The 18,294-nt window shown below is 42.9% G+C and overlaps 3 protein-coding genes across 3 annotated transcripts; 1 reads left to right on the forward strand and 2 right to left on the reverse strand.

Moving 5' to 3' along the window:
* Positions 1 to 92: 92 nt before the first annotated feature.
* tm7sf3 (transmembrane 7 superfamily member 3) lies at positions 93 to 11,312 on the reverse strand. Its single transcript, XM_084038352.1, has 12 exons — positions 11,057 to 11,312; positions 9,044 to 9,198; positions 6,458 to 6,608; positions 6,039 to 6,159; positions 4,793 to 4,964; positions 4,519 to 4,696; positions 3,593 to 3,679; positions 2,752 to 2,832; positions 2,493 to 2,645; positions 2,316 to 2,416; positions 1,926 to 2,088; positions 93 to 1,822 (listed from the first exon to the last, which is right to left on the reverse strand). Exons 1-12 carry the CDS (start codon positions 11,181 to 11,183, stop codon positions 1,569 to 1,571), a joined length of 1,743 nt encoding a protein of 580 aa, XP_083894478.1. The 5' UTR covers positions 11,184 to 11,312; the 3' UTR covers positions 93 to 1,568.
* Positions 11,313 to 11,952: 640 nt separating this feature from the next.
* On the reverse strand, positions 11,953 to 15,195 carry fgfr1op2 (FGFR1 oncogene partner 2). Its single transcript, XM_084038938.1, has 6 exons — positions 14,897 to 15,195; positions 13,932 to 14,068; positions 13,668 to 13,785; positions 13,351 to 13,493; positions 13,027 to 13,140; positions 11,953 to 12,410 (listed from the first exon to the last, which is right to left on the reverse strand). The coding sequence occupies exons 1-6, from the start codon at positions 14,985 to 14,987 to the stop codon at positions 12,273 to 12,275; spliced, it is 741 nt and encodes a 246-aa protein (XP_083895064.1). The 5' UTR covers positions 14,988 to 15,195; the 3' UTR covers positions 11,953 to 12,272.
* Positions 15,196 to 15,211: 16 nt separating this feature from the next.
* On the forward strand, positions 15,212 to 17,760 carry med21 (mediator complex subunit 21). The gene is made up of 4 exons (XM_084038939.1): positions 15,212 to 15,291; positions 15,610 to 15,724; positions 16,140 to 16,240; positions 17,108 to 17,760. The coding sequence occupies exons 1-4, from the start codon at positions 15,250 to 15,252 to the stop codon at positions 17,285 to 17,287; spliced, it is 438 nt and encodes a 145-aa protein (XP_083895065.1). The 5' UTR covers positions 15,212 to 15,249; the 3' UTR covers positions 17,288 to 17,760.
* Positions 17,761 to 18,294: the final 534 nt, after the last annotated feature.

Here is an 18,294-nt window from a genome sequence, read left to right on the forward strand (position 1 = left end):
TAAGAGGAACAATGGCTTTTTTTCTTTTTATTCTGAATTTCCTGACGTGTTCATGTAGTCTTTACGTAGTGTCACATGATCGTTTCATGTCAACAAAGCAGAGATTTGATTTCAGGATCCTTCACTTTACTTTTCTTCCTAACAGAGTGAAATGACCATGACGAGTGTCAACCAATGATTAGAGCTGGTCGAATCCTCTTAATGGTAAGAAAAGGTGCTTCGGTGCTTCCTTTCTTATTTCCTTTTAGCATCGGCAACATTGAAATGGTTTGGTGTATGAATTCATTCATTCATTCATTCATCGTATGAATTAATTAATTGGTATCCCACCGTCTGCTGTCGTATACTTGCGTTTTGCATCTGAAAACAAATTTGATTACAAAACACTAGTGACCTCATTTTTCATACGTTTTGGATTTTATTTAAAAAGTCACAAGACCTGAAAGTAGTTAAATAAAAATACTGAAAGGCATGTACAGGCTTGAAGGTTTCAGCAGTTGCCTCGTGCATTGTGGTCTAAAAGCTGACCGTGAAACCCTGAGAGAATTCTTGGCACACAAGGCTGCAGTTAAAAGATGTCCACAGATAACAGATGATCACCCACCGTTACAGGCAATACATTAAAATCCAATGTGCAAATTACAGGAAGACTGACTGGACTGCAAAGGTCAGTCCAGTCAAAGACACGCACAAGAACGCAAGAGGTTAAAACATCAGTTCTGACACAGAGAATGCAGAGAAAAAGTCTTTTCTTTTGTGTGCAGGCTAAAATGTAAAACTGTGCAATATTTATTCACTTTTCAGTTTTTGTTTTGTTGCTTCTTTGTGACCTGCATCCTCCGTTTACTGACCTGTGTGACCCCATCAGGACCTTTTTAGTGCTAAATGGCACATTTAGAGTTTAATCTCAAACATCAAATCATCACATACACGTTATCTGTTGAATTTTTGGAAAATTAAATAATGGCATGAGGCTTTAAAACCAAACAACAACATGAAGCTCTGAGTGGTGGCGGTTTGTTTTTTTAGATGCCAGCCGGGCAAAAAAAAACGATCTAAAATATTTTGTCTTTCTCCATCAATGTTGTCAAAACAATCCAACTGCTCAAAGTTAAAATGCCTCACTTTGTTAATTGTTAGTAGTTTGTGACTTGAAGTAACAGACACTTCTAGTGCAAGAAGTAACAGACACTGTAAAGCATCAACGGCGACATTTTAGACATTCAAAGATAAGAATTATCCTTTAACAGAATCATTTTGTCATCATTAAGTGTTAATAAAAGTGACATTTCGGGGGAAAACGTCAGTCTTTGTACACAAACTTTTTGGGGATTTATAAAAAAAGTGTCAGTGGTATAATCCCTCCTGGTGTCATTTGTGCTGCTTTTCTTCTGACACCGTCTTTCTGTCGGCTGATCTGGGTAAAGTCTCAGCACCAGTTACGAGGGACAATGTTCCTCCAGATCACAGAGATCTCTCCACAGGTGAGAAAGCATCCCAGGGATCGTTTTCCTGTCTGGCTCAGTCCCCAACGGGACGCGACCTTGAGACAAGACGGCGTCCTCAGTTTACAGGAGCAGCGGCGTGTGTTCTCCGGCCGGCTCCATCCTCTTGGTGAGCTGCCGCGCTCTGGCCAGGAGGCGGTTGGGCAGCGAGGGGAAGTGGTGGCTCGGGTCCAGGACGTTGGTCTTGCGGCGCTCACGTTCCTGCAGCCACATGAGGTACGGGCTGGGAGGGAAGAACGGGCGGGTGCGCTCGCGGTACAGCTGCAGGACGATGCCGCAGACGCCGAGCACCACCCACACCGTGATCAGGAAGTAGTCTGGTTGACAGAGGGAGGAGACGGGAAAAGACAAAAGATGGCGATGAGATGGGACCAACGGTTGGAGTCGGATGGCGTTACTGAGATTTGGCTGTGAACTCACCGATGCCTTGGAAGGGAACATCCGTGAACATGGCGCTGAAGTTGTTGTTGAGGAAGCGTTTGAGGATGTTCATCGTGATGTAGGACAGGCTGGTGTAAATGTAGGCGTTGACGGCCAGAATTACAGCGTAAGCACCGACCACGCCACACGTCACGATGTTTCCCTGATGTAACAAAGAAACACAAAAAAAACATGTTGTTTTGTTCTCACTTTTCCATATTTAGTTGTCCTATGATTGTGTAATTGTTAATACTACCACAAGATGGCGCCAAAGTAAAGCGCTTAAGTCCTACACACAGAGTAACTGACGTGTTTTGAAACTTCATCCCCAGCTTTTGATTTTAGATTTTTGTTTACTTTATATATATTATAAGGGGGGAAATCTGTTACCTCTCTGGGCCAACGCACGAAGAAGAGCGGAACGATGACCATGATGCAGCAGAACGTCACCCAGAAAACCACATCCGAACGCCTGAACACATCGAGGTCACCTGAAAAAAAGATCATCGCCGCTGAAATCATACGAACAAAAAACATGGTCGACTGGGATGACGATGATGTTGTTACCGAGAGGAGTGAAGAGGACCGTGGAGGCGACGACGAAGCCGAGCATCAGTCCGATCACGATGATGCAGGCCATGACCGAACCGAAACGCCACCAGCTCATCACTAGGAGGACGCCGCCCACCACGCCGATCACCACCGACACGGCCAGACTGACTGCAGAGACGGACACAGACGACGGATGTTCAACATCTAACATAGTGGCTCAAATCATGTAAACGGACAGAGAGCCGATGCAAATGATCAAAGTGTGGGGACTCACTGTCGTTGTCCAGTTCTGTGGTTCTTTTGATGAGCACGAAGAAGAAAAAGGTCCCGAAGCTGAATCCCATGCAAAACAACTCTGCGTGACGAAGAGGCAGAAATAGAAGAAGTGGAGAGTTAATGCAGTGGCTTCACACGTCACAGTGATTTACACAGAAAACCCGGGACGGACGTGTCTCTGATCGGCCTTCACAGAAGTCCTCGTGCAGGCGGAGCTGCTGGGAGTGGATGAAAGCAACTAAGAACAACCACGCGGCAACACATCCTCACTTCCAGATCTGTCAGAACCGCTGGCAGCCATGACGGGCCAGTCATGGGTTCACAGAACAAATCTCTGCATCACATGAGCGGGCAGGCCCAGCACCACACCCGCTGACTCTCTGATGTTTATTCCGTCTATAAATACTTGCAAATGAAAACCACGTGGGATCAAGTAAAAGTATCCACACCTCTTTGACCTTTAAGTCATTTTTATTTCCCTACGAGGGAGTTTAACATGACCTCTGACCCCTACGAACCTGTTCAGTCGACCCTAAAGTGAACCGTGCCTGGAAAAAAAGGCGAGGCATAACCGCTTCAGTTTGAATCAAAACAGGAAGTCCTGTTTTAGAAAAACTTGTTTTCTCAGATCTTGATGATGAGACTTCACATTAACTTCTGAGTGAATCACATTGAAACTGTAGATTCCACAGCTGCCTCCCTGCTTGATTTGATGAAAAAGGACTTAAATCACCAATAAATCAGTGTGGTTCAGTAACATGAGGGGAACTTTGTCGGTATGAGTTTAGTGCTATGCTGTGCAATGACATTTTAATATTTTCATATTCAAAAATACTCACCACATTTGAAGAATCGATGCCCAAAGAAGCAGACAAACAGGCCAGCCAAGCCAGCGACGGTGAAGAAAATCTTTGTTGATATCTTTCCTGAAAATGAAATAATATAATCGTTAAATGTGTTCAAAACCATCCCATAGCTTTCATTAACCTCACTTCTCGTTGCCGTCTCGGCTTGAATCTTTTTGGTGGGTTTTTGGTTCATGCCTGACACGGAGGTCTGTGGTCAACACAAGCATGAGAGAATTTAATGTTTTGTTCTCAGTTATAAAATTCATCAGCAGATATCCGTCTCTGGGATTTTGAACGTTTTACATGGAACTCATGCTGCACCTTCAACCTGTTCTGCAGCACGAGATCAACTTCAAGCACCGCCTACTCACCAATCGAATCTCGGTGCACGGACCATGAGATAATATCACAGAAATACCAAAGAGATTAAATCCTAATCCAGACTAATGCAGAAGGACAGCTGGTAACTGTGAAATTGAAAGGCGTGTAATAATATCACCGATACTTTTATGTTTACTGCCTTGAAGTATGATTTGTATTCATGCTATTTTTTGATTTGCTCCGAGTTTGTTCTAAGCAACATATTCCATTTAATGAAATACTCAAATGAAATCATAGTCAGATCTGCTTGTGCTCTAGATGGGCAGCGATATTAAGAATCTATTAATTTATGTGTTCACACAGTTGGTGTTTTATTGCCAGCTGTCCTTCCTGCATTAGGCAGTTTAAGCCGTGTTGCTTTTAGCCTGGATTATGTGTTTAGCTTCTTTGTATTTTTCTAATATTATAGCTCCATTGACACCGCCCCCTTTCATGTGCTCATCACCAGCCTGGGCTGGGTCCCCTGGGTATTGTGACGCAGTGTGTCAGAGTAGAAAAAACTGGACGTTCAGGACCTGGAACGTGCAGGAGCTCACCGAGCGTTTGGCAGCCGTCCATGGCGGACGCGAAGCTGCAGGCGTAGGTGTGGACGGGGACGTAGGACGACGAGGTGTTCCACAGCGGGTCTCTGACGATGACCGAGAAGATGACACCCTGACCGGGGATGGAGCCGAACACCGCCACGCTCATATCTGACGATAACAGCGTCATGATCTGAAGGGAGACGGTGGGGGGAGAAAATCTTATTAAAGCTTCATATTTACCAGATAAACACAATGAAGTTAAAGCATTGTGTTCTTGGCGTCCCACCCGTTTGCCGTTCTCCGTCATCCCCTTCACGTCGGCCACGGCCTGAATGCCACTGAACAGGCTGCGCTCTGATAGGTCGTTCTCTGGCAGGAAGTACTGGTAGATGTCATACTGCAGCCGCCAGCGCGTGTTGGTTTCCGTCAGTTTGTCGCAGGCCGGAGGAGGTCCTCCCCTGATGGAGAGCAAGGACAGAAAGTTAATATTATAATAATATTTTATTATGCACTGTTTTTGTGTGAGGCTATCATCTAGAGGGATTTATGTGGACTTTAACTTGAAATGAGTGAGATAAAAGTCCAGGCTTTGATGAACAAGAAATACGAGTGTGAGGAAACTCAAAGTGAAACTTGACATCATTTGGTACTCGTGATAGCGTTCTTAGTAATCCTGTGGTTTTGCACTGTGGATACTGAGATTTGGCTGCAGTGTTTTCAGTTCACCTGCTTCATACAGTTCAGTTAAAGTGGCCTCTGGAGACCGGACCCTGGTCTACTTGATGACGGACTGTGCATTTACACTGTACTCACTGGCTTAGCAGAGTTTTGGGGGGCAGTTAGTAAAAAAACATATTATTTGTCTGTTTTGTACAAACAGACTGCTGCCCAGTAAAAAATGTGGAAGCACAAGTGGAGACAAATTATAATATATAAAATAATACTTTATTTTTCTCCCACAAGAAGTCATTTAAATCCAATGAATCACTTGATTTTTTTAGGGTGACAATGGATATTAGAAAGCCTGGTATGTGTGGTCATGTGGATAAAAACTAGTCAAGCTTCAACTGAATTGAACTGACTTGGAACCAAAAACGAACAAAGCCACTCATACTCCTCCAAACCGCTGTTGGTGATGGACAGAAAACTACATTTGCCACATTTCACGCTTGTGGTTTGGCATTTCTTAAATTGTCTTACGAAACACACACAAAAAAAACAACAACTCAGTGTTGCTTCCCAACACCAACCAACTGCAGAAAAAAAAAAGTTCCGCCTCGAAAGCATCAGCTATTCAGACAAACAAAAAACAGTGCTGCTGCAGGTAATGACCCAACAGGAAATGATGCAACGAGTGAAAGAGCCGTCTGTGTATCTGCCTCGGTGACACATAACAGACATTCTTGAGAAAACGAGGGCGAGTACTATCAGCCACAGCGGAGCAGAAGAGCACGAGATCTTCTCAAAGCATAGAAGTGGAGCAGCCGTTTGACCACACAGCGTTGAACAGGAAGTTGAGCCTCTGGCGTTACCTTTCATAACCTAAGTTTGCCGGTGCGAATCGGATGGTGGTCTCGTAGAGGTTGTAGTGGATGTAGACGTTGGGGTCGATATCCAGGTTGAACTCCGTGTTGCATGCCCCGGGGACCGGATCTAACGGGAGAGAAAATTCACTTTTAGACGATGTGTCGGGGCATGTCGGGACAACGGAAGACAAAAACACTCTCCCGAGGGTCCGGTGGCACCCTGCCACCTCAGGATGACTCGCTAAGAGTGTTTCAACACACTCATATGAGCAGGCGTGACAATCAATGCCAGCGCTCACTCAAAGTCTGCATGAACTTCCTCAGGTCAACAATCTGAGTTCTCTCTTTTTCTAACTTCCTCATTTGACTATTAGACTCAAGATTGAGCTGCCAAAATCAGAGCGATAGAGAAGACGAGGTAGTACCGGTGCTGGAGAACGGCAGGATGACCCCTGTGCCCGTCACGGTGACCTCATCGGGAGAAGACAGGAACATGGAGAGGGACGCCTGGCCCGGCTGGAGAGCCGTCAGGAGGCCCGAGTCCACCGCTGTCAGAGAGAGGCCGAGGCCTGGCATCTGAACGCAAAAACCAAAATTAACTTTAAAAAAATACACCATGTCATGTTAGCAGGTCTGCCAGGCTAGAGCTTGGCAACAGAGTGCTGCAGGAAACGAGGAGACAAGTCAGCATTTTTGCACTTCTGTTTTTGATTTGATTCCTGAAATAAGGTCTGTGGTTATCACAAGCCTTCTACCATATAAAATACCATCTCCCTCTCCTGAATTTTGAAGCTTTTATGTGCTTTTATGAAGCAATAAAAGCGTTTTTTTGCTTCTGTCGATCACATCATAACCGTTTGTTTGCCACAACCCCATTGGCTATTAGTCGATGGGAACCAGTGTGATGCTAACCTCCGGGGTTTGCCTCCAAAAACACGCCATCCCTTCAGCGCTCTATTGTGACTAAACGGAACAACAGGGACATTGAATTGTTAATAAACGACACACAGTATTGGTATCAAAGTCAGAATTGTGATATTGTGAATTCAGGAAACATGCGGTACATTTCACCACATATTTTCCAGCCAGTCCAAGCGGTGACATTGAAGCACTGTGGCCACATATTAGTCCAACTGCTCATACAGTAACTCCATTGTGTTACACGGGCCTCGTCGTTGTTGTTGTTGTCGGACGGTGCTGGAGTGGGTTGAGATTCTCCATTTGCTGTGGTTTGTCACTGAGTTTATCTAAGCCGCCACAGACGTAGAGCCACTGTGAGCCATTATAATTATTACTAAATGCATGTAAGTACATACAACGTCTTTGTTTCTGGCCGGGGAGCACTTCATACAAGCGTTTCATGGAAAAAGCAGTTTTTCTATTATGTTTCTATGACAATAAAACGTACCAACACTCACACCACACTTGTAAGATAGCCTAGCATCGCCCCTTTGCTTTTTATCATCTGTTTGGGCTACTTTCTATTTCTTTGACACATTGAAAACTGAATATTTTGTGCATGTCGACATTGTGATTCAACCTAGCAGTAAACTGAATGTTCAGGTGCGTTTTAAACCTGCTGAAGTTTATCTGGTTTAAAGTAGAAATGGACCGTCATGGGCTTCAATATAACTTGCTTATTATAAGCGAGTGACAAACAGGATTATAAAATGATGTTGTGGTTTTCTACGTGCAGTGAGTGAGAGTGATAAGAATAAAAGGAAATGGAAACGAGTGAAAGGGAGATAACAAAGTGCGAAGTGTGCATGTTCACTCCTCATGAAACCCTTTTATGTTTTTGTTAGAAAACACACTTCCTCTTTCTCCCTGTGAAGTTTGCAGATTTGGTCGTCGACGTTAATTTTCTGCCACTGAGAAACTCAAGGATCTGTTTTGCTCTCCTCTTGTTTGCATCATCAGAAAGAAAAAAAGCCCTCCCGTCTGTTGAGCGTGGACCCAAACGGAGCGGACTCTGAGACTCCTGGGACCGACGCCAGGAGGTTTTCCCTCGGGGCTGCCCCGTCTGCCGCTCATGACCAGAGGACTGCACATCAGCTGACTGCCAGCGTCTCAGCGGGGCCAGACAACCTCACGCACAAAGCCTCATTCATTACCCAAGAGGTAGAGCTAACTCCACATACATGAAGCAGACTCTCAATTTCACAGTTTAGTTTGCATTCTTTATTGTAGCCATTAAAAGAATCACTCAATTAAGGATGTGAAGAAACGATTAGGCATTTCATTTGATGATTAACCAGAATGTTGTACATCATAAACGCATCGCTGACATTTCATCCAGCTCACTGACTTTTACTGTCCGTCTTCAGAGTCCACTTTAGCGTCATGCTCAGCAGGCAGTACCTGCTGTCAGATAGAGTACGCTAGGCTAGTGCTAACACCACTAAAGAGGTGGGACAGTATAGAAACAATGAGCTGCATTGGCTTTTATCACATGACTGTCATCACATTTTAACAGAAGTTTATCTGTCGATTTTCAGCTCCATCAGCCTCCACCATAAACAAAAATATTTACTCATTGAGAGACCCATCTAATCCAACGGTGTGTGCATAACATTAACAAGGCTAAACATTAAATGTGTTATTGATTGGAACAACCAGGAATGAAGCAGGGGATGTGTTGCATTATTCAGCTGCACGGCATTAAACGAGAGCAGCATCGATATGAAACTAGAGCCGGCTGACTAGCTTAGTTTAGCACAAAGACTGGAAATGGGGGTTGTTGGGTTTTTGGACAGATCATATGTTAATCAGTGAGCTTTAGACGTGCCGGGAGGTGGATTTTCTTTTTCACTTCTCATCTTTCAACAGAGCCGGCTAGCTGACTAACTTATGATATTTCTGTTATCGGTGTTTCCTGACTTTTCCAACCGTTTCATATCATGTAGTAACACACGTGCTGCTGCAGCTTCTCAACAGTGGGTCAGTCTGTGTGTCCAGATAATGAAAGGGGGGGAGAGAGTAGTCGAAGCTGTGCGTGAACACTTCCTCACCCTGGTGTAGGACAGCGTGGCGTTGCGGTGCTGCGTGTGGAACTGCAGAGTGATGAAAGTGACATCCGACGGGATCCTGGACACCACGGCCTGCACCGTCTCATTGTGGGAGACGCTCACGTTCTGGAAGGTTCCCGGCAGGAAAACCACCCGGTCTGTGACAGACAGAAGGTGGTTCTTTGATCACAAATATCACACGCACGTTCATACATTTCTGTGCCAATAATCAATATAGTTCAATATTTTTATTGTAGCTTCGCGCATATAACTGTTGACATTTTTCCAATAATGGAAAAGCATATGTGGCGGCGCTCAGAGCCCTAATGGACACACATTTTTAAGGTGAGATTACAGTTCAATGCTAGGATTTGTACAAGAGCACTGTCACAGCATCACCCAGCCTACGGTGGAACATCAGGTGAAAAGACATTGTAGTTTTCCTGTTGCAGTCAATCTAAGGCCACGATGGAGGATGAGAGAAGAACAAAGGCTGACTGTGAGAAACAGTAAATAGTAAATTCCCTGAAGCCGCAGACAGCAGCTTTGAGAATTGGTGTAGTGCCAAGTAGGCGACCTGAAACCAGGTCGGCAGCACATCGAAGGGAAAGAAAAAAGAAAAGTAAACTGTGTTGAGTAGTGATGAAACACTGAAGCATGCTATCACAAGGTGTTTTAACAGTTTGAAAGACTGATTTCTTTAGAAAGATTCTAATTTCATGCCGTGAACTATGATCTTCAAATGGACTGATTTTAACAACTGACTTCTTGAAGATTCACATATCACTTATTGTATTTGAGTTTTTGTCTGGAAGACTTTTACACAAACCTACGTTCTACTCCCTACTATAATAATAAGTACTGTCGTATGTAAGGTGTTGTTGTAGTTGCATGATTGCCGACGTCTCCCACAGAGAGGAAGAATGTCAGGCATGGAAACTAAAGCGGTAGATTTGTGTTGCCTTATCCTTGCAGACTCCAGCTCAGGATTTACCTGCTGCCTTGAACTAAAAGAAAAATGTGAGCCTAACCCTAATCCAGGATATACACAGATATAATATACATATATATAATTCAATCTGAGATATTCACAACCTGGGGTCCAGCTACTGCACATGTGGACTCTGGAATTAAACACTGAAAGATCTTTGATCTCGTAGCCGTTCAGTTTTGCTTTTCCCCCCAAATTCGTGCATAATTCAAATGCATGTTAGTTATTTTCTTTTTTTCGTCACGTGCACAACAATGTGATAAAAGCAGTGGTTATTAAATTCTCCCTCCAACAATGCTATATATTAATATATTTGTGGTAAACAGTAGTAGAGTTTACTGTCTTATTAGGGTTTAAACACCATTTCAGAGGCTTTTGTGTATCAGAAACACTCAATACTTCATACCGACATGAATCACAGTTTATGTGAGACTTAAGTCTGACTTGTTATTACATCTAAACTTGCTTCCGTTGGTATTGAACTATGTGGCAAAGTGTTTTATTTATTTACCCCTCACAGCAAACACTCTTTCACAACACCCACCATATGTTTGGATTCAAAGGTCTGAATAGTTTGCTGCTCTTAGCTGAGCTTTAGTTCTTTTTCTCTCTCTATGAAAACAACATTAAATCACAAATATATTACACCTGAATTGCAAATACAGTCATGTGATGCTAGTGTTGTTATTCTGTAATACATGACACGTGACCTTACACTCTAAATCCTATGTATAACTGAATTAAAGTCACTACATTCAGGCTGGGCTGAATGAACACTTGACCTTAAATCTGATTTTAAATCAAATGTGACACTTAACGGCTGGCTAACGTTAGCTTGAGCTACACCACAACAACAGCAGCCTGGAGTGACACTTCACTGATTTACATACAGTATGAAGGAGCCACGGAGCGGCCTTTCGCCTGACAACGTTAGCTGATTAACACGACAGTTATCGGCTCTTAAAGATCGATGGGAAAAAAGATAATAAAGGTTGCTTAAAGTTGAATTACATCTCTTAACTCACTTTCTACTTGAGCTTGAACTTCACAGAGCAGGAGGGGAAGCAGCAGCAGCAGCGGGCAGCAAACCCAGCGAGACATTTTATCCGTTTTTGGTTCGATAATGTTCGATGTGCCGGTCGGTGAAATCATTGGTAGCCTCGGAGTCTCCGGTATTTGGGGAGTAGACGTCCCTGCGAGCGCAGGGGCGACATGCTTGACTGGTCTGAGAGGTTTAGCGGGACCGCCTTCTCCTCCTCCGCTCGCCGCCGCTCTGACAGGCTGAACGACGCTCCCGCGAGAATCTCGCGCTGAGTCACGCGATAGCTCCCCCTCTCCCTCCCTCTCTCCATTTTAAACCAGCAACAATGTTAATTAAAATCATCTAAGAGCTTATTTCTTTCTTCACACGTGTGTTTTTATTTTAAATTAGTGCTTTTTGTAACGTGTCCTATAAGGAACACTTTTAAAAAATATTTATAGATCTTGGAAATAGAGGCAGAGTGGTAGCTCTTTCATAACATCTACTCTTAGACCACAGCGAATCATGGTATCAAAGGCATTAATGCATTTTATGTGCAAGTTATTTTAAAACCTTTAAAAAAGGGTTGTTATTCTCGTTACAGCTACAGGAATATTCTGCAGCTATCGAAATAAACACCATAATATTGGAGGAATGCTTTCCAACATCACACGTCTGACTCGTTGCAGTTCTGCAGAAAAAGAGGTAGTTGATGTTTAAGCAGACTGTGTATGCTGGATAGTGTTTCTATTCCTGCTTTAAAGCTGCGGTTGACAACACACTACAACAACATGAATAGTGAGAGCGGGAAGTTGAGTAGCCACATTGGCCACAAAACAGAACCAAAAACATGGTTTACATGTGAAGGACAGTTAACACCATTTAACCCAGTAGAGACAGTTTACATGTTTATAGATTTATTTAACTCAAGCCCTTCTATTACCCATTCAAACATCAAAACCTTGCAGGCACCACATACCCATGCATGCTGGCAAAAATTAGCAACCATAACAGAAGTACCAACAAACGAACAAAAACAAAAATGAGAAAGTGTCTGAATCAGCAGACGGGGACGCAGCTCTACAGCATCAGGCTGTAAAAGCTCTAGGGGAAGGGAGAGGACTGGTGAAAGATGAAGAGGCATGTGGCAAGAGACAGTACACAGTAGTGTCCACGGCATTGGGGGGGAGGGGGCGAGGTTTGGCCGTCACCGTGGAGCTCTAACTCTTTCGTAGACTGACGTCGGCGCTGGTCAGTAGCGGCGACAGCGACGTGCACTCTGACGCGTCTTCCCTCTTCAGAACCAGGAAAGCCTCGCGACTGATTCCCAGCAGCTCTCGGAGTCCACTGTTCTCCAGCTGACAAACAGAAACGTACATGCATTCAGAGGAAATGATGCCACCACCGCCACCTCAAATACTGCTATTGTGTACCTGGTGGCTCCAAAACACTTTTATACAAAATGAATCATCTCAGTCACGCTCTGCATTTATCACAGGCTTTTTAAACCAAGCTTCTGAAGTTGCAACAGTTCTTTTAGTAACAGCAAGTTATCATTTGGGTAAAGATAACAGATGCAGAGTATCTACTCTGTTTTGCTTTGTAACCCACAGCATGAAATTGTAGAATGCATTCCTACAGTGTGGGTTGAACTTTTAGCAAGATTGGTAAGGTTTTATGCTGTGTGTCATATGTGACATATTCTAATTTAATGGTAACAGCAGGATCTAAACACATGCTATATCCAGAATGAGGGCGGCTTCTGTGATTTCCACCCGTGCTGCTTGTTGATGGTTTGGTCACACATTTCTCACTACTTCATGTAGTCTCAGTTGTTACTGCTACTATTAGATGCCAGTATTCTCTGGATGTGTCATGCTAGTGAGTCAGAACCAATATATGTCTATTAAAGTGTGTTTTGTAGTCTTTAGGATTATCACGTTCCTACCCTCCAGGAAGGACATTTCCTTTTACCTCTAGTTGTTTAATCCTCTCCTCGTCTTCGCATATTCGTCCCTCGTCCACCTCTATCGCCTTCCTCATGACGGAGGCCATCTCATTGATCTTGTCTATGTGTGCCTGCATTTCCTACAGAGGTGAAATACAAAGATAAATAAAAAGGCAGTGGAAGTTGGGTAAAAAAAATACATTAAAAAGATGGTATGACATCGTTTACGTTACACTTTAGTCAAACAGCTGACAAGTTTATTTCAGTTTACAATCAAGTTGGGGGATAATGTCCCATGTAATATATCCAATATTTCCAAAATGAAACGGGAACGAGTGGGCCACACTGACCGTGGTGTGCTGCTCCTTCAGCTGGGTCACGATGGTGGGGTCATCCCTCTTGCTGGCCATGAGGAGCCTGAACACTTGCTCCCTGTATTTGGTCATGATAAGCTCTAATGCAGACTGGTGTTCCTCTAACGACGTCCGTAGTTCTGCGGAAAGAGCGAACATCCGTCAGCTTCATGTTGCCTTTCTGTGATTGGCCATCACACCTCTCTTTGGTTGTGACCAACAGGATTCCACTCCAAAAATGTCACATCTTCCTCAAGACGGCTCACAAAACAGCCGTTACACAGTAAGAATAACATATCAAATGAACGACCTACCTTTGTTTTCCTGCTGGAGGTCTCTTATCTGACGGTTTTCCTGTTGGATTCCTAGGACCAGACTAGAACGAGGACGATGTCGCGCTACCTGGTTTAATGAGTCAATCTCCTCCTGGTACTGCAAACAAGCAACCAACTCACATCAAACAACTGGAAGATCGCAATCTAAAATTTTTGATGGCCCAAAATTGCAAAACTGTGCTGAGCCACAAGCACCATAGCATCTATAAAAAAAAATATATCACTCAAAATGTGACACCATACCTGTTGCATGGCCTCCACTCGCTTGTTGAGCGTTGTCGTCTGTTCGATTAACATCTCGGCTGCGTTGTCATGGTTACGAAGCCTCTCCACTAACGATTTGGCATCTGCCAGGACCTTCTCTAAAGTGCAGTTCATGCCTGAGGAAATACAGGTCATCATTTCCAGGAACTTTGGACGGGTTTAAATGGCCACAGCATTTCTAGTTTTCATAAAGAGGAGTGGGGATTCCTCACTTTATAATTGGGCAATGCTATAGGCATTTATATAGACAGGAGATACATGTCAGTGTAAGGAAAGAATAGCCTGAATATGATTCACTAAGCCCACACTATCTGTACTTTGCATTTGAACCAGACTTTGATCATTCAGGCAATAAAGTGGGCCAGATAAAACACATAATGTTTCATCAAGCTATTCAATAAATCACGTACTGTCCTATTGATTATTACTCAAGAAAACATGCGTACATCTTGGGTTTATGACAAATTAGAGTCACTAAAGTTGGGTTTAATTGCTCGGGAAATCACCAGAATAGAAATCGGAGAAATAACCAAAATCCTCATGTATTTAGCTCTTTGCTAACCCTCCCCTCCATCTCTTCACTCTTTAGATGGACTTCTCCTTGGATGACAGCTGCTGTGTCAGCTACGTTAATTAGCTCAAGCTAACACAACCTTGCGATATATTTAGTGACTGCTACGCCATGATTGTCTTAGCTTTAGTAAAAGTAATGGAAAGTACGCACTGCTTCCCCCTGCTTCATTTAACCAACTGTCAAACGTCTACGTTAGCATGATACTATGATAGCATGATACTATCAGCAGCACAATAACTTATTAGCCGCCAAACGACACTGAAGCTGTCATACAAATACGCTGCAAGTTGCTCTCATAAACATGTTAAAACATTTTAAAATGGGTCTTCCTTATAAACGCCGGGAATGTTATTGAATAAAACTGTCGTACCTGGAGTATTCAAAGTGCAAGACATTGCAGTTTTAGCTAGTCCGACGTTACTTCCTGTTGATGTGTAGTAGCTAATGCTACAGGCTAACATTAGTCCCCATCGAGGAGCAACAAGTTAGCTCAGAAGGTTCCGATGCGGCGCTATTTACTTTTAAATCGCGCGGATACGTCAGCAGACGTGAGCGGTGAACGTGATTAAAACACTTTACACGCTGTGAAGATGTAAGTGGCTACAGCTAACCTAAAATAAAATATGCTAACCAAGTGGGTCCAAAATACCGTCCAAATCCCGCGAGTTATTTTTTGTATCCGGATATTCTCGCGACAACGAGATTTGTTATTTTACAGAAAACATGGCGGACAGGCTAACGCAACTCCAAGATGCTGTCAACTCGGTAAGAGAAATGTGGGCCTTTTAACACGAAAACGCAGGGAAACTAAACTAAATGTTGATCGGTTAGTTAAATCGAAGATGGAAGCTAATGTTTAGTAGCATCGCGAGCTTCGGTAACCGTGTAAACATCGCCGGGTAGCTATAACGAACGAGGGGCCCTGCAGTACCACCGATTCAGCTTCAGGTCGCTAAAACAGTCAGAAACATTACTTTATACAGCATTTAAGTGACGTCAGAAGCTAACTGCTATCAACAGCTAAGGCTAGGCTACGTAGCGTCTCGGATGAAAGCGTCATATCAACTGTGTGTGTGATTCCAGCTCGCAGATCAGTTTTGTAACGCCATCGGCGTCCTGCAGCAGTGTGCTCCTCCTGCCTCCTTCAACAACATCCAGACGGCGATCAACAAAGAGCAGCCAGCGAACCCAACAGAAGGTCAGTCTTTATTTACTTCTTTGTCTTGCCTTACAACAAATTGTGTTTTCCATTATACAATATTGAGTTATTAAACTGATGTGACGTTGCCAGTCGTTATTCATGATATACTATTGCCCATCAAGTCACTGGCATCATTCACAACTTCATGATTTAATGTCCCAGATGTATCTCTCTCCCTTGACATTGCCTGTCATTATGTGTTTGATAATTAGTTTTGACTATTTCTGCTCTTAATTGTAGTGTTTATTTTATTTCATTTTATTTTATTTTACATGCACTGAGAGTAATAATTTATTGCTGGTAAAGAATGCTTGCATTGCTGCCAAGTACATGACGATACACATCTTGAATAGGAACATGATTTGTTTACCATTTAGAATTAAATGTTTTATCATCATGATCCTTTACCCAGAATATGCCCAGCTGTTTGCAGCCCTGATCGCCAGAACAGCCAAAGATGTGGACGTACTAATCGACTCTCTGCCCAGCGAGGAGTCCACGGCAGCTCTGCAGGTCAGCACATTCACAAGAACATCTCAGACCTGCATTCAGTTACACATATTCCCATAATAAAGACAGAGAAAAGTTCAGGTGCTGTTTCTAGCTTCGGCCAGCAGAGGGAGCCAAGTGAATACAGCTGATTTCTACATTGACAGCTCAAGACCCTGAGAAGAAATACATTTGTATATATGATATAATTTAAAGTAACTATTTTCAACCGCCATCTAGTGGACTATTGATGTACTCCCACAGGATTAGAGTCAAATATATATTAGTTTATTTTTTCTCATATATTTTGAAGGTGTTCCTAGGAACAAATTTAACTACCAGAAGTGGTCCTTTATTGATTCAAAGGGTCGCGGATCGGTATAGATTCTAAAATTGTACCGACCTTAATAGAGATCAAACTATTTAAAACGAATATTGGCTGATGAAGGTCAGTGTCGTCCAGTGCAAAAACCCATTTTAGATGCCTGTAGGCAAAGATCCACTCATTAGTAACTGTCGGTACATTTTTAAATGGAGAAAGGATCTTCTGCAGGGTTTGAATTAGAGCTGCCCTTTGAATCAGCCATTGATCAGCAATGATGCAGTAGTGGAGAGAAAGGATTTCCTCACTTAATCACTTCATTCCTGTGGCTTCATGACATATTACACACCAGTAATACTTTTTTTATTAATCTATCGTGGCTTAAAGATTTTGGCTTCTCATAATTTCTGCTGTCACAAGAGCATCAGGCAAGAAGGCACAGAACCTCCAGTCATAAATAATGTCTGCTGTTTTCACCAGAACTTTATCTGTATTTACAAAATAATGAAACTGCCAGAAAAGTCTGCCTCCTTTCATTGGAAATGTGACCGGCTGTGTCCTCTCGTCAGGCGGCCAGTCTGCGGCAGCTGGAGGAGGAGAACCACGATGCAGCAGGTCGTCTGGAGGAGGTGGTTTACCGCGGTGATATGCTGCTGGAGAAGATCCAGAGCGCCCTGGCTGACATCGCCCAGTCTCAGCTCCGCACCCGCAACGGAGCACCGAGCCAGCCCTCGCCAGCCGAATCCTGACCCGCAAAGTACATAGTAATTCTGGACAATTCAGTTCCCCCTCTCCACAGACTCTTTATTTTACCCTCAGACATCAGCTGCAGGCCTTAAAACACTCAACACGTCTCTGTAGAGGAAATGTGAGGTGGCGTATGGTCAGTGAAACATCGTCTGGTTGCTAAACTGCATTGTTATTGTCACACAGTAACCGCTGCTCTAAAGGCAAGTTGTTTTTCTATGTGGACATTCCTGCTGATCCCAAACACTCTGGTCTGAATGGTCACCATGTCATATTCTGTTTTTCATGTCTATATTGTATATTGATCAAGTCTGTTTTGTAGATATTTATGAAATGCTCCTGTTGGAGTTCTGAAAAAACTCAACACTTACCCACTCAGCTCACTGTAACAAAGTTTTTTTTTTTTTTAAATAAAGTTTGAAGATGTAATTAGTTCAAACTATTTGTGTCTTTACAAATTAAGTTAATAAGATCTTGTTTGTATTACAATTCTTAATATCAAACAGCTGTTGTGCCTTATTGGATATTATCTAAACGGATGTTTTTAATCATACTACAATATATTTAATCTAAGGATCAAACAAACAATGATGCATTACATTTGAAAACTGCAAAAATATCTGATGAAAGATGCAATCAGTGCTTTTATCTATTGTTGGAATTACGTGATTTTTCTATATGACCACACTTCTGCTTTTTAACAAGCTGGCGCTGCAAACTTCAGGAACTAAGTGCTGGTTTTAGTCTATTTCCTGATGTTTTGAGAGCATTTCATGACATTATAAATAGTGCAGGGAGAAATAGAAATGTGCTGAGGGGCCAAAGGAGAGAAGAGAGCTCTCTCCATATCTATATATCTAAATATATATATATATATATAGGAAAAAGCTTCCTTTGGCATTCTTATAAACAACCTGAATTTAAAAAAATGCTTTAATAGAACTGTGAATATTTCCTAATCATCACAACCATAAGGCTTTAACAACAGTCGTAGCATGTGGTTTTGATT

The sequence above is a fragment of the Eutrigla gurnardus genome (assembly GCF_963514095.1).
Source record: "Eutrigla gurnardus genome assembly, chromosome: 21".
Taxonomy (NCBI): domain Eukaryota; kingdom Metazoa; phylum Chordata; class Actinopteri; order Perciformes; family Triglidae; genus Eutrigla; species Eutrigla gurnardus.